The following is a 16,708-nucleotide window of genomic DNA, read 5'->3' on the forward strand; positions in this document are numbered from 1 at the left end:
AGCAGGTCTCCCAAATATTAATGTCCCACTTCCTAAAAACCTTCCTCTTAGAGCTTAAGACTGCACATGGGCTTCGGTTCTGCATCTAGCTCCGTTTTATGCTAACAGCATAGGATATGCTGTTAACAAGGATAGAATGTAAAAAACTAGCAACTTCTGTTCCGTAATATCTCAGATGAATAATGATGAAATGGCTTTCTTCATGCTTTTGAAGACTGGAAAGAAGTGGTGTTAGAACTGATTTCCCCCCACATCTAGTCAGAGGTGGTTTCTTACACTTCTTTTTCTTAGCTTATAAGTTTTCTAGAGTGTTTCTTTACAGTGATAACGAATTGGGCTTTCATTTACATTGGTAGGTGATACATCAGCATATATGTTAGTGTTAATCGTTAGTAATACAATTGAGAATCAGGTAACCGGGAGGCATGTAAAAGGATCGTGAACGGTGGATTTCCCCCATCTGCTTTACACATCTCCTAACTTCCAACACACCGAATGACTTCCTTTGTTTAGTCTGTTTTTTGTATTAGGAATACGTGTTTTTCATGGAGGAAGATTTTTCACAGAACACTCTGAATGATTAGAATTGTAAAACCATGAGCTAGGTACATTTTAATCATAGGTCCTGGTGAAATACGTGATAATAAAATTATTCTAAGCATGGTTGTTTTGCTTGTTTTCTTCGCAGAGTTGTAGTAAACATAATTCATAGTGTCAAAGGATACCATTCAAAGACCATACATTTTCTGAATGTGGCTTTTGACGGTCATGGAGATTCTTTACTTGCTGGAGACCACCAAGGGAATATATATGTATTTGACTTGAATGGAAACAGGTAGGAATATTTCTATCAAGATATTTTAATTGTCTTGACATCTGTGACATTCAGGGGACTGGAACTTGCCTGGACAGCATGCCACAAGTCTGGTTTTAACCTTCGGTTTTCCATGAATGTGGAAATAGATAGTAGTTTGCTCAGAGTTGAAACTACAAGCCGGTGTCTCATGTAGGCTCCCTAAATATTATTTCATTAGTTTAGCTGCTCCAAAAGATTAGAAGTTTGTCACTCTGAACTGAACAGACAGCAATTACATAGAACTGAAATACTACCGCAAGAAGCTATTCTTTGGACAGGACCAATCAGTTAGTAATATGAGCCATGAAGTACAATAAACTAGACCTAGCATTGTCATTTGCAGAAACATATTGAACAGTCTTTTCAATTTTGCACTACTAAAATACTAGCACTGGTTTTTAGATTTATTATAATAAGATATGATTTATTTGCTCGTTCCTTTGGGTTAATTTTTTTATGTCAGTGAAACATATTGAAACTGATTATTACTTCACTTGACATTACGAATCAAAGTCTCCTAACACAATGAATGTGTATTTTTACATAGGTTCAACCTTGTTCAGCGCACGATGCAGGCTTGCACTGCTTTGGCATTTAATCTTCGCAGAAAGACAGAATTTCTGGTGGCTTTAGCAGATTATTCCATTAAGTGCTTTGATACAGGTAAGCAGAAATTTCAAGGGTTACTATTTGGATGGCTGTGACAACCTATATATCTTTAGGTTTGATCTCAGAACTTCTGTAAGATTTTTTGATGGAATTCTTCTATGTATTTCATGCTATCTGTACAAAAAAGAAAAGTTTGGGCCCGTGTGGGTTATAGCCCTGTGGGTAAATGAACCGTTTGTTTAGTCAAAGTTCCTCGTTCCCACTGAGTCGCGGAGGTGTCTGTTTAACAGGAGTCTAGTACAAGATTGCAATGATGCGTGTTACCTTTTTTAAAGCAATTCTATATATGTTTGCATAGAATGAGTTGCTCCATGTAAAAGCAAACCAGTCCCAGTTGACAGTATGTTAGTTTGCAACTGAATCAGTTAGTAGCTATATTTACAGTGAAATATTTTATCAAAGTGACATTTAAAATGAACTTCACAGGTCAGTTATGTGTCTGTCTTGATTAGAAGTTAAGTGGTAAAAGGCATTGACAATCCATTCTACATAAATTAGTCTTAACCTATCAAAAGTGCAGCTGTAGTGTCACATATCGACTGGCTTTAAATCTTTTCAAAAAGCCATAGGAATCACTCATCTGCAGTTTGAGTGTTTGAGTCCATTATTATCAGCGAAGATTTTAATGTAACACACTGTTTCCCAATATAGAGGAGGAGTCAGAGTTAAGGTCTGAAATCTTCTCCTTTTCTCCTGTTCTCTTTTCAACCACAGTAAGACCAAACTGCATGTTTACATGGTGCTGTTTTCAGATACCAAGTCATACTGAAGAATGTTTTAAAATATAAATGTTATTCACATAAGTCAGTACTGGGTGAACTATCCTTAGAGGTGTATTAGATAATACTTAGTTGGTGGGCTCCCTCCCCCTCTTTAAAAGCCGTACTCTGTAATCCTGTGTGATCCTGCCAGGAGTCAACAGCTTTAAGCACTCAGCTGTCCGTAGGCACAGCAGAAGGTTTGACTGTCAGGCTTTATGAGCTGCTTTATAGCCATTTCCCACCTTTGATGCCACAGCAGTAGGTCAGCGGGAACCTCCCCATGGGCTGTCAGGCAAAGTACCCAATGTAAATAGTGTAATTGCCGGGAATACAGTTGGGTTGCTGAGGGAAGATTAGTGGTCGTGCCATCACAAGGGGGAGACAATTTAGTCAGAGGAACTGTGTCCTCAGTATGCAATACACAGCATAAAATTGTTTTGGACTCTGAAAGAATTAATGAGGTGCTGCTTTCTGACTGTGCCTTTCTATAGTCACAGCCCATTGCCATTAAACCTTTCTTTCTTGCACCTCTAAATAGCTGCGTAATCATTCGTACGTATTGTCCACAAGTTAAAACAAGTAGAGAATTCTAACTATTCTCAACGTCTCAAGATTGCTGCAGGTGTTCACATCAGATAATCTGCCTATGAGGCATGCCGAACTTACCTGATCACAGTGTTCGTGACTTTTGAAGATTGATTCTTAGGCTAAATTAAACAAATCTATGTGAGTTGGCTTCTCTGTGTGATTTGAGAATAATGTAGGAAATCTGTTACTTGGAGGTGAGGAGATGGTTATGTTTTTCTAAGGTATAATAGCTATATGAAGACCGATACCTTTGTTTCTTGTTTGTTGGTCTGTGATGGTAAACGATGATGTACTAGGGATGCATAAAAGTCTCGTTCGCAGCATAGCGTTGGCAGTAAAGAGTAGTAGTGGTTTCAGTTTGAATGACTTTCATATCCTTTTCATTTTTTCATCAACTGCAGAAACCAAGGAGTTAGTTAGTTGGATGAGGGGACATGATTCTTCGGTGTCTTCCATCTCTGTCCATGGCTCGGGCAGGTATGCCATCACTACATCCAGTGATACAGCGCAACTGTGGGACTTGGACACCTTTCAAAGAAAAAGAAAGCTGAATGTTCGTCAGTCTGTGGATATACAGAAGGTGAGTAAAGAGTTCCAAAAAGGTGAACAATCATACCTCAGTAGGAGTAACACCGCGTGTTCAAATTGCAGTGCTTGAAAATGTTTTTTCAAATACAGCTGAATCTTTTCTATGTTATTTGGGCCTGTCTCCCTAACTGTCAGCCTATCATGTCACCCAGACCACTGGTATCATGACTCAATAACTGCAGAGATCTGCTTGGAACTCTTAAGGAACATCCGTGTTTAGAGATACTCAAAACTTGGTTGGATGTGACCTTGACTAACCCAATATAAACTGGAAGTTGGAGCAGTCTTCTAGGTTGACCCTGCTTTGGCTTAGAGGATCTCCAGAGGTTGATTCCAACCTGAATGATACTGGGATTAAGGGATTTAACTGTTAAAAAAACCAGTTTTGATGTCATAATGGTAACCTCAAACAGTAACCACCATCTGTCCCATTCAGCTGCTTGTTCCAAAGCTGCTCTTCTTCATATGCGTGCTAAGCCCTGAATGTGGGAACAGAGCTGAAAAGTAACTCAGAAAAAGAAATTGCCGCTTTTCAGATTAATGGTTTCTTATCTTTGGTTTGCTGCACAGATGCTTATACTGGAACAACATAAGGGATGAGAAGGATGACGTGTTTGCATCAGGGAGTGGTTTAAATAGGTCTTCCTTAGCGTTCCGCTGCTTTAAACAGGTCTGCCTGCGCCACCAAATGTCTAACTTCGGCATAAGTACTACAGAAAAGACCAATGCAGTGCTTGAGTGTGGCTTACACACGTGCTGCCCAGCAGTGAATAGTCTTACACACACCACTTCAAGCCAAAGTCCTCATCAGGCTGGTCACTAAAAAATGCTGATTTTGCAGAGAACAAGACTATTCATTTGAGTGTCTTCACCCTGTTGTAGGTCATTTTGTCAGCTTGAAATTTCTGTGGAAGATCATGCATAAATTGTTTGTGTGTTTCTTTTGTTTAAAATGTTGTGTAGTGCAGTTGCTAAAATAATTATCATGTCTTCCCTCCAAAGATGGCTGCATTTCTTTAGTGGACAAGGTTCTTCAGTATCTTAAAGAAGTGTAGGCTGTGCGCAGGGGCTTCTTATTGATAAATGGCTCTTGGAATTTGGTGGGATCAAGGTGGTACAGAATGGAAACAACCTTTAAATCCAAACAAGAGTGACTATGGTTGAATGAGTAAGTCACTGATTGGTGCTCAAAAGCCTGCACTTCTGGTTTGGCTCTACCATTTCTGATAGGACATTATGCAAATAATCCTATTTACTTGGATTTAATTTTCTTGATTTTAGAAGAGACATAATGAAACCGCCATGCCACGATTTAAGACACACAGATAAGTGCTTTATTAAAGATCAGACTTATTATTAGACCGTAGCCCTGACACTCACCTGTCCAAAGTTGGATTCTTGCTCGCTGTCTGCAAGACACCGAACCCTGCAGTGTCGTTTTTGGTACCTCTTTACTTAAGCCCAGTTGTACTCCAACATACGCCTGTTGAGTTGGTATGGGGCAAAGTTAATTTAAAAAGACAGAGACAATGCTGCACACACAGACCAAAATTCTGAACTTCATAGCACTGACTGTTAATCTGATCTAGGGACTGCTTGAGGTGGTCCCTCAGTGTTCAGGTATGAGAAGACATTTTCAATTTAACCTTCAGAATTATAAATACAGGAAATTTGCTGAAGCCGCATGTGCTGCTGCTAAAATAGAACCTCTGATCCAAACCAGTAACTTATAATTAAGCAAGAATGTATCTGATGACATCCAAAAATGTAAATAATCCTTTTCTTTTTGTTTGCCCATAAGAGTTTGCCCATAAACAATAAACATGTTCAGAATAATTGAAAAAATAGATTTACAAGCTTTCTGATTTTATCTTCATTCATTCTCACAGTAAAACCTGTGTTTCACAGTTGGAGAATACATTGCTAAACCTCCTACAAAATTTTTTACCTTTAGGAGTTATACTTGAAACCGAGAAGTTTTAAGTCTAGAGGTGAATGCTTCACAGAGTGCGTTTGCAGGATCTTGGTGCCACTGGAGCGCTGAAGGCATTTTGTAGAAGATGCTACAGGCAGTTGCTGGATGAGCGGTTCTGACTCACATCTTCCATCCCCTACTGCTCCTGGGTTCATGCTCCCATGGTTTATATTATGTCCTCTCTGGCATTCATCAGAAACCTCCACAAGATGGTTTAACAGTCATAAAAATAACACAGATAAAGATTTGTGTCATTTCAGTGAGGTAAACTGGCTTAGCAAAGGGTACCACAAGCTCTGAGCCCATGCAGGGGAGAGCAGGCTTGCCTAGGCTGTAAGAGGGGAAGGGGACCCACTGCCTGCGGATCTAAGCCGTGCTTTGCGGCTCCATTAGGTAGTTACAGTGATAGACGTACTGCCATGGTTTCTTGCTGTATTTTATTTTGACATGCACTTTGGTCCTATGCCCTTGACGTATTCCTTTTTTTTTTTTCTTTTCAATATTCTTCCAGGTTTTTTTTCTTCCATTGAGTAACACCATCCTCAGCTGTTTCAAAGACAATTCTGTTTTTGCATGGGAATTTGATACCCTTCACTGTAAATACCGGTTGCCAACTCCTGTAGAAGGTTCGGTATTACTTTATAAGGTCTTTGCAGTTACCAGGTAAATTGGTTTTTTTAAACATTCTAAAGGCAGACTACAAAAGCTGTAGTTTTAAAACAGGGTTTTTTCCTTACTTGTAATGTTTTATGGAAATACTGAGGTATACACTGTGACAAGCTTTTGAACTCTGCTGTGACTGATACTTTCAAGCAAGGATCTATAGCATTTTTTATTACAGTCCCGTAGCAGTTGAAATAAAGTACATTGATTTTTAATGACCACTAAAATAAGGTTTAAACTATCCTTTACAAAACTAAATTTTATTATTCGGGAGCTATTTTGTTCTCTCAGGAGAGTATGACAGGAATAATGGCAGATTCAAAAGTGATTTAAAGGCATAGAAGGAAATGTATGATCTCTCTCTTTTTAGCAAATACTAACTTATATTGCAGTATTCTGATGGAAGCTTTACCTCATCTGTGATCTAGAGATGGCCGGATTTTTGTAGCTGGTGGAAAATCAAATCATCTTCACTTATGGTGTTTAGAATCAAAGAAGTTGATAAGAATAATCCAGATGCCTGCAAAAGTACGAGCTGTCCGTCATCTGGAATTCCTCCCTGGCAGTTTTGATGGGGGCTCCAATCAGGTCAGTTTTTTAGAAAGCTTAAGATTGGTGTTAGCTGATTGAACGCATGTACTTAGAGGGCTGTTGGGTGACAGCGGGGATGTGGGACCATACCATACAAAAGGAAAGTTACTGTGCTCAAGGTTTGCTCAGTTGGTCTTTTAACTTAATGGAATGTCATCGCTGAACTGGATATTCTCTTTGTTATACACTGGCGGTATTAACTGATGAATCCTTTTAACTTACAGGTCCTTGGAGTGTTAAGTCAAGATAATATTATGAGATTTATCAATATAGAAACATGTAAACTTCTTTTTGAGATTGGGAGTAATGAAGAGGGAATTAGTACAGCAGCGATTAGCCCCAATGGACGGTATATTGCATCAGTAATGGAAAATGGTAGCCTGGATTTGTACAGTGTCCAAGCTTTGACTCAAGAAGGAAAGAAGGTAAATTTCTTAAAACAGCAGTAAAACCCATTAAAGTCGATACTTGTCTACATAATTTTTGTATCAGCAGTTAGTTTCCAGACGTGTTGGAGTGCCATATTTAACACTACAAGTAAAGAAAAAGTGGTTCGTAGAGTTCCCTTCCGAATTAGTCCAGCTGGCCAGGTAATACAGTGTTGTTAACGTATGTATATATCACCGTGTTTCCGCTGTTGGGAGGAGCAGGAGATGGTATTTCTTTCTACAGAAATTTGTATGGACCAGTTTTGGGGAAGGTGGAAGCAGCATAATTGTGCTGCTTCTGTTCCGTTTTCTATAAGAAATGTTTTGCAACTGATGTTCTCCTAAACTGTGGGTATGAATGGTGGTTTACTTACTGTGATTTCGTTGTTCTTACTGTGTTACTGCATACCAGCAACCATCATTATGGCACAATCTTCCTCCTAATCCTTCCTAAATAACAAACACACCGAATACCAGTTCCTATTTTATTAAAGTAATTTATTAATGAGAGTCAGGTTTCTAAATCCAGAATTCCATATATCTTTAATCACCTTGTCTTTGAAGTAAGCCGTAACCAGCTTCGGATAATGATGGAGTTGGAGCAGAGGAAGGATGTGTAAAGATGTCACACAGACATTCCATTTGCACTTTTGCTGCTGGTTTGACGTGAACTGGGAGATCCACTTTGTAACTTGCTTTCCCAATCTCCAGCATTGAATTAATACCTCCCTGACTCTGAAGACTAATTAGAGTTTGGAAAGGTCTTTTGTATTCTTTTTAACTGGTGCTAGGGAAATGCAAAATATGTTAGTGACACTTTGAAACACACTAAAGTAAATAACCTGAACAGTACATGATAACACATTTAAGCTATCCCAATTACGTTCCCTAAACAAGGAAATAACATGGTGTTTGAGTTGGTTTGGAAGCTACATAAACCTTCTTAGACTCTTTCTAGTTCATTACATCAGTTTTGTTTACCGGCATAATTACACAGGAGTATATAGTCCATGCATGTTTATGGTGTAAATGTGTCTCTGTGGCCATCAAGCTCAAAAATATGGCATATAAAATAGAGTAAGCATCAAGTTATAGTGTTACAAGGTGTTAACCGTGTGATTTTCACTTAATATTAGCCTTCTCCACCCATGTTCAAAGTAAGAGAAGATTGGTCCAAGTCCACGTCAGAGGCAGATAAACTGACAAGGAGAGTGACTTCAGGAAGGTCAGAGCAGTCTTGGAAACCTAAAGGAAGCAAAATTCAAACCAGATTGCTAAAACTACAAGTGAACACATCACTTGAAAATAAAGAGGTAGGACGAAGTTGCAAATATTTTATTCTCCAGCCACAGCATTTAAATTTCATTCCAAAAAAATATTTTGCCACTTACTTTAAAGAATAAGTTCAGGCACTGATTCACTTGTATGTTTGAGCAGAGAGGGAAATTGAGTTTTAGTACCATTTCCTCTCTCTGTTAAACCCTGTATTATGTGATCCAGCCGGAGCTGCCTCCAGTCAGCTTGTGGTATGTCTGAAGTTGTTCAAGCAACTTGTGATGCATTTGGATATTGTTAGATCTGCTTCCCTGCACTTCTAAAATGTCTGCCTAGAAACCACTTCATTTTTTATTAATTATTTAGAAGATGCATTACTGTTATATCCCTTCTGTCACTACTGTGCCATCTTCTCTTTGTCTTGCATCTCATATGTATAGAAATTCTCATATATATATATACACTCGCAAATATATGTATATGCACATATCTGTATCATCCTGTTACATCACAACATGATCTATTCCTTATGTCAATGTTCTTTATGGTTTGGATAGGTCCATCGTTTAATAATACGTAGTTAGTCAGGTCTGATCTGCTTCTGACTGAAGTCAAAGGCAGATGTTCTTTAAGGTCAGCAGAAGGTGAATGATCTTTCAAATTGCCTTTTTTCTTGTTGAATTATCTGGGATTATGTAACAGATAGCAGTACACATTATTTTATTTTTTTATTATTATATTAGGAACTTCAATATTTAGCTACTATCATCAATTAGAGTGCAAAGAAAGATTATGAAAGAGAAATGTTCACGTTTATTGTTGATCCCCTCTTTTGTAGAATGAATTGCCCAGTGGGTTAAACAAGAAACGACTGCAGGCCTTGTTGAAAGGATTTGGAGAATATCCAGCAAAGTACAGGCATGTCCGTGCGCATGTTCACGCTTGCACAAAATAAAATTGCTTGTGTTTACCGGCCTGTGAAAGAGAAGTTGCTTGACTAAGTCTGCATTTTAATTGCAGGATGTTTGTTTGGCGTTCCTTATTACAACTTCCTGAAAACCACTTAGCCTTCAGTAACCTCCTAGATAAGGGTACCCACAGTGCATTTGTGAATATTCAAAATGAGTATCCCATCAAAAGTAGGAAACTGCTGAGAGTTTTACAGAGGTAAATTATGTATTTGTATTTATTTAAATATTATAGATTTTTATTTTCATATAGTGATCTGAAAGGTATCCAATAGCTGGAATCAGCTGTAAGGAAGATTCTAAAATGAAGAAGTAATGCCCTCATGCAATTTTATTCTTGTAACTCATATAATCCTGCATCTATTTTGAAGTTTACAAACTTTCTGTTGTTGTGGTTCTAAAATCATTTTAGAATCAAAAATCAAAAAAATCAAACAAAAATATTATTCTATGTGGTACATAGAACCACATAGAATTGTATTTTTGTTTGATTTTGGATTAGTGTTTTCTACACCTTTGTTTGCCTTTGCACACAGGACCTTATCAGCTCTAGCTCACTGGTCTGCTATCTTTGCTGAGACACCTTATATTCCTCTGCTGGCATTCCCATTTGTAAAATTATTCCAGAACAACCAGCTGGTCTGCTTTGAAGTTGTTGCTACAGTAGTAGGTAAGCAGTGATTTTAAAAACTCAAATGTGCTGCAACAGCCATAAGCTTTCTCACGCAAAAGAGCTTTTCCTGATGAAATGAATGAGGTATTTCCTAAGAGGTCACCAGGCTCTCTTCTAAAGGTGTTGCCAGGAATTAATATGTAGCAACTGTACAGTTAAAACAAAAACCTACTTGAAAATAAAATGAGATATTAGACTTCCTTTTGCAGTGTTTCTAACAAAATGGTACCAGATTAACAGTATTCGTAAGGTCCAATCAGCAAACACAAATGTATTGAGCACAGTTAACAACTAAAATCTCTGAGCAGTGGGAGAAGTAGTCGCGCCCCCCCACCCCCTCAGCCACTCCCAGTCAAGAGGGAATGATCTCTGACAAGGTTTTACTCTGTTTAGTTGACCTAAGCATGTGGTAACTCAAAATTAGACATTTGGCTGAAAGCTGGCAATGGCTGTCTTCTGAAGAAACATTCTAAATTAAAATGCTTTACACTTAAATTAGTTGTTGCAGCTGCTGCTAAGTCTGCAGAAGATGTGTGCTGCCAAGCATACATACCCACTGTGCAAACACGTGCTGCTAGCCAGTAAGTATCCAAGTTTACAGAAATTATTCTTAGTGTGTTAAAAATTACTTGATACAGGCTGTAGTTTCATGAGACAGAAACATTGGTTTAAGTATTTCCATCTGCCTCAACCACTTCGTCCCACAGCACACAGCCTTTTTGTCATTGTGTTTTTGAGCCAGTTCCCCAGTCTGGTTTGCAGTGTACTGACACACTCATGCCAGTGCAGCTGGAGGAGCAGTGTACTGCAGGAATGGTTTAGGAATAAATGCTAGGAAAGAAGAGAGATGGGAATATCCTAAATACGTTTTGCTGCCTTAAACTGCTTCTTAAATTCATAGCCTTTATAACCAAACCTTAAGGCTGTCAAGAGCCTGTCACTCTAGATTATAGTTGATTTTGTTGGGCTTTTTTTCTCTTTCAGTTAATTTTTGTCAGCATTGGTTTGAGTATTTTCCCAATCCTCCAGTTAATGTCCTTAGTATCATTGAAAATATTGTGGCACATCATGACAAAGAACTACTTCAGCATTTAATAAAATACCGTGTGACTTCACAGGTAATATTCTAGCCGATTTTTGTATAGAAAATGTCACTGCAGTGAATGGTAGTGCATTAATCTTTTATTTTGACATATTTGTTCTTTGAGGGAGTTTTCCTTCAGTAACAGTGAATGATATGGGAGTGTAAGGAACGTGTCATTGCTTTCCTGCAGCTTTTCCATCATCATAAATCTCACATGCGTGCTACTGTAGTTCTTGGAATTCCTTTGCTTTCAAGTCCACATTGCTTGAAAATCTACTTATCAATTTAGAAGTGTCCTTTTTTTTTTAATTAAGTGGACATAGGTGGGATAAAGTAATTTTGTAATCCCTATTTATGATTAGGGATTATTTTAGCTTCACTAATCTAAACAGAAGATTTAGATACCCAGTGAAATTATTTATAGAATTTATTTATAATCACCTTGTATTAATTTTGAATGTTTATAGTGGGTGATAAAACTTAAAATACTCTGATTTAGTTCCTGTTTCTATCATAAATCAATAGAATTTTGGTACAAGGCAAGAAAACATATTATTTCTTTAAAAGGAATGGTAAAACTATACTAATGGATTATTTTGTCAATTTTCCCAAATAATACAGGTTTATGCATGGCCTCTTCTAGAAACACTGTTCTCTGAGGTTCTAACAAGAGAAGAATGGCTGAAAGTCTTTGACAATATCTTCTCCAACCACCCTTCGTACTTTCTAATGATTGTTGTTGCCTATGTTATATGTTCCAGAGCATCCTTGCTTCACTGTAATCAAACGGCAGATTTTGAGGTAAATGTCTTCCTGTTTAAGTCAGTCATACGAAAGTGTGCCTACAGAGACATCTAAAACATCGTGTCTGTTGTTGCAGAGGTTAGCAGATGTTTCATTACCGCATTAAGATATTATTACATGTTTCTGAACAACGTCATCTAGAACCTGACAAGTACAGAGTAAATGATTAAAATATTGAGCAATTTCCTGCAGGTTCATGCAGTGAGATTTTTTAAAAGCTTTCATGACCATTCTAATGCCACTAAAAGCCATTCAGTAAATGTCAATAGTTCTTCAACCACAAAATAATTCTGACTCTTTTTTTGCAATCTAATATTGACTTCGTTCTGTGGAAACAAGACACGGTCATTCTGTCATGTTGTTTCATTAATTTGCTTTCAGATTTGCAGAATTAGGCAGTATTATTTGACATTCTCTGAAGGAAACATTTTTGTTTAGCTTATGTTTAGCCATCCACGGGAGGAGAAGGTTTTTTCATATGAAAACATCTCTTTAGGCAAACAAAAGGTTCCACCGTGAACATGTGCTTGTGAGCAGTCAACATCAACATTATTGCTACATTTAATAATAACCAATTTAAGGATTTTCTTGGTGAATAAGATCTTTGACAGGAAGAATAGTCCTTCAAGAAGAGGAACTTTCAAGCTTCGTGTTTGAACACCAGAAGTCAAGGGAGGTTTATCCAGCAGTAGGACCATCCGTGTGGGCAGTTAGATACTCTTAAAATTCACACCTAGCTTTCCAGGTGCCTCCTGCAACTGCCATTTGAGGAGAAGGCAAAGAACCAGAGCATGCTTTTACAACTCGGAGAGGTTTGGGTCAAGTCATTTGAGCCAGTGATATTTTACTAATCCGTAGGGCCAACTTAATAACCCCTTTTATATCAACTTATGGAATATAGGTCTTGCTGATTTACCTAATTGTTCCCAAATAGGTGTATTAAAAGCTTGCTTAATCTTTTCTGGAATGTAAATGGAAGCATGTCTCTTTCAGTATTTCTTTCATCATCGTAACAACCTGGATATTAACGTTGTGATTAAGGAAGCTTATCACCTTATGGAGGCCACACCGCCAGATATTCATCCTCAACGTATGCTTGATGACTTCATACCACTTACAAAAGGACAGTACCCTGTATTTAATAAATACCCCGAGTTCATTGTGGATTATCAAACTCAAGAATGGGAGAGGATCAGACAGGATGAAATTGAATACTTACGAGAAAGGTATTAATTGGAAAGTTGACAACAGTATCAAAGCGGGAGGGTCAGGTGGACACAATTGCCTTTTTCTGTAGTAGTGTGTATGCTTGAGAAGAGAGACAATTAAGAAAGTTCAAGAAGATGCCTTTAAATAGCTGCTAAAGGTTAAGAGTTATTTGTTTTGACACATTTTTAAGTTAAATCAGTAGTCTTATCTTACACAAAAAACCATTCGTTAATTCACAGAAAATATTGGGCCATAAGCCTTCGAACTTGAAAGCTTCTAAGTCAGAGCCTAAACCTCTGCTGACCTTGTAGTGTCCCAACTTTTTGAAGAGTCAGGAGTTCTCAGCTTTCTGTTGAAATCAGTGGGTATCATGATGCTGAGGCTCCTTTAGAAATTAGATTTTGTTAAGAATGTGAGGAAGAAGATGTATGCACTCATCTGAAAGGCGCTGTTGTCCATAACAGTCAGTATAGTAACTCCTCCCCGTGCATCAGTAACTATTCTTCTTTACCAGTACATAAAAGGGGTGCCATACTCTGCCATGACATTGCATTTCAGCAGGTCTTTGCTAGTATAGTCATCAATTTCTAAGTAATTAAGTAATTTCTTGATACTTGGTTTGAATTATTAACATGTGCTCTCCTTCCATTTAGACAATTAGCACATGAATTTGAAGCTAAAGCACAGGAACAGAAGGCAGAACATGAAGCCTGGTATCAAAAGCAGGAATTACTTCGAGAAGCTCAAGAACAGAGGCGAAAAATGCTACTGGAAGAAGAGAAGCTGGCAGAACAGAGGCAGAGGTATTGTAATACAAGAAGCATTAGGAGCCTGGCTGCTGTATCCTGTTATTACACTTTTAGCCACGAGTAAAGGAGAAATAGCTAATTTGTATGAATTCTAATGTGGAAAAACAGTTTTATCTGGTGGGTCAGATTTTGGTGCGGGAATGAAGTGATCTGGGTTGTATTACTGCCTTGCCTGAGGGGATACGGTAAATCAGAGGCCAAGTCACTTCATATTTTTGTCTCATCTCCCAGCCTTTTGTCTGGTCTCTTCAGATTGTGAACACTTAATCAGTCAGTTGCTGTGTGTTCACACACTGAGACTTCAGGCTTGCACTGTGGGCGGACGCACGCTGCAAATACAAGAGTTGCGTATCGTATCAGTGACTGTACACATTCCTGTCTTTCTACTGGATTTAGAAAAAAGGCTGCTGAGCGGAGTTGTGATGGTACTGAAGCTGAACCATCAGTTTGTGCAGTTTGCAGTTGCGAAAGTTTAAGAGAACTTCCACATCTCCGTATTTTTTTTAGATCAACTACAAGTAATCATAGAATCATTTAGGTTGGAAAAGACCCTTAAGATCATTGAGTCAAACTGTTAACCTAACGCTACCATATCCGTAAGCGCCACATCTACAGGCGCTTCTCTCGGACCTCTGTAACCTACAAAGTAAGGCGTGTTTTTACAAAGAGGGCAGCGAGCCTTTCTTTGTAAAGTAATTCTTGAGTTTGTGGTTTTGGTACTGGAAAGAGTTTGGTGTCTTCCAAGTATACTTGAGGCTAATTTTGTGCAGAAAGAGGTACCAGGACACTGGCGGTTATTCTAAGGAACAGGTTCCAGTTCTAGATCATTACAGTACTAAACTAGTGCTTATTAAAGCAGAACAGAAAGAGAGCACAGAGCTTTAGAGTTTAACTGGGGACTTAGCCGTTAGAGGATGTCTGTGTGTCTGTGAATTTAGCTTTGTCTTGTGAACAAAAACTGGATAATTTGCAAGAATGAAAGCAACGCTTCTAAGCTTTATGTTAGAGATTAGCTCATAGTAACTAGTGGATAACTGTAGTGCAAGCTTGTGCTCTTTGGTATCAACCTCTTACATATACAAGTTTTCCTGTTTCTGTTTGTTTTGGCTTTGAAGACTAGCTGCAGTGAAAAGAGAACTGGAGGTAAAGGAACTACGATTTCTAGATGCCTCAAGAAGGCGTTTTCAGAAATACCAGCAAGATCAGCGTCAAATGGAACTGAAACGGCTTGATGACGAAATTACGAGAAAGGTTGAGTATTGATCAAGAAGTTATTTTCTTGAAGGATTATTAGTGAAAATAAACAAGGAAAAAGTGTTGATACACTGTGGTTTGTGAGCCCAGAGGTGTATTTAGCATGAGATGGGCTGCCTTAAGTGGTGAATGCATAACTGAACAGTTTTATTTGGCACTTACTGTGTTCCACCGGTAAAATTTCTGAGAAAGGCCAGATTAATCTGTATATTGGCAGTGTTGAGAAATGTAATGAGGTCCTTAAAGCACTAGTGGATTCTCAGCTGTCTATGGGCCTATGTCCAGATTGCAAATTAACTCTGCCGTTGATTAAGAGGCTCTGCAGCAGCCTCTGGTCGGGCCTGGCTGTGCTCCCTTGTTACTACCTCAGGCACTGTGCCATGCAGATGCTGCGAATGGAAGCTTTTGAACCTCGTGGGGATGAATTGAGTCTTTGTGGGGCCGTTCCTTGTGCCTCAGCACCACACTTTGCAGAGCGCAGTGTGTGTTTCCAGAATCAGGGCACTGTAGGGTTCATTAGCTCCAGGTCAGCACAGGTTCTGCCAGGGGCAAAGCGGCCACTTGCCTGTCTGTGTACTGTCCTCCACAGAGTTCTGGGTTCAGAGACTCCTCATTTGTTTGGAGCTGTGTCTGGCAGGTTATTAGCGCTAGATCAAGCCTTACATCTCCCTACCATGCTTGGCTGGATGCAAAACTATTCCTGTGCCTCCTCACCTTGCCCTGTACTTTTGCTGTCCAATATTTTCTGTTATTCATTGTATGACAGAAGGTTAACTAGAACTTCGAAGTATGGTGTGGATTGAGGTTTTGGGCATTCTACTTGATACTGTTCTTTTAAGGGAGAAGAAATTCTCATTTACTCTGTTTTCATGTGTTTCTATACTCTTCAAGGCGTCCATGAGAGAGCAGGAAACAGCTGCTACTACTCAGGATGTAGAAGAACGAGGGATGGAACTTGAATCACAAAGGCAGCATTTTGAACAGGTAATTACTAGGGGAATATACAGATGTTTATATTTAGTGGTTCTTCCTTTGCAGTTCTCAGATTAGGTTATGTTTGTTCAACCAGACTTTGTGAGGAAAAAGGGAGCCTTTTGGGGTTTTCTTTTTCCTTTTCTTCTCTGATACCTTCTTTAGAATAAACCCTCTGTTGGTAAAAGCATTAGTGGAAGTCCTGTTATCTGTTTCTCTGGGAGAAAATAGCCATATCTTCTCCATTTTGATCTTTTGTGCAGAGGTGCAGGCTTTAACTGTGCGCTCAGCTGGTTGAGAGAAGTGAGGAATGTGTAAATAAGAAATAAGTCTATACCAATATGCTCCTCGTCCCAGAAATTCCCACCTTTTCATCTGTGATATCCAGATATATCTACATTTTCTGGAGAGAACAGTATAGCAGATTGATGTAGTTGATGAAAAAATGTCTAACTGACAACAACATCTTTAAGCAAAAAGGAATGGATGGCTCATGGGGAATGTGCAGCTCCTTTCTCAAATGCTTGACATAATTCAGCAG

At 38.6% G+C, this 16,708-nt stretch overlaps 1 protein-coding gene across 1 annotated transcript in view; it reads left to right on the forward strand.

Annotated features, from left to right (window-relative positions):
- Positions 1-622: 622 nt before the first annotated feature.
- TBC1D31 (TBC1 domain family, member 31) overlaps positions 623-16,708 on the forward strand; it is a gene marked incomplete at both ends in the record, with an annotated part of 20,128 nt that continues 4,042 nt past the window's right edge. Inside the window, 17 exon segments of the mRNA XM_010146058.1 lie at positions 623-664; positions 667-835; positions 1,404-1,519; positions 3,276-3,454; positions 5,949-6,100; positions 6,529-6,688; positions 6,916-7,116; positions 8,256-8,432; positions 9,233-9,312; positions 9,415-9,561; positions 9,899-10,032; positions 11,020-11,153; positions 11,741-11,920; positions 12,917-13,149; positions 13,786-13,935; positions 15,057-15,192; positions 16,087-16,179. Coding sequence (XP_010144360.1) covers positions 623-664; positions 667-835; positions 1,404-1,519; positions 3,276-3,454; positions 5,949-6,100; positions 6,529-6,688; positions 6,916-7,116; positions 8,256-8,432; positions 9,233-9,312; positions 9,415-9,561; positions 9,899-10,032; positions 11,020-11,153; positions 11,741-11,920; positions 12,917-13,149; positions 13,786-13,935; positions 15,057-15,192; positions 16,087-16,179 — 2,483 coding nt within the window.

The sequence above is a fragment of the Buceros rhinoceros genome, unplaced genomic scaffold, assembly GCF_000710305.1.
Source record: "Buceros rhinoceros silvestris isolate BGI_N320 unplaced genomic scaffold, ASM71030v1 scaffold4182, whole genome shotgun sequence".
Lineage (NCBI taxonomy): Eukaryota > Metazoa > Chordata > Aves > Bucerotiformes > Bucerotidae > Buceros > Buceros rhinoceros.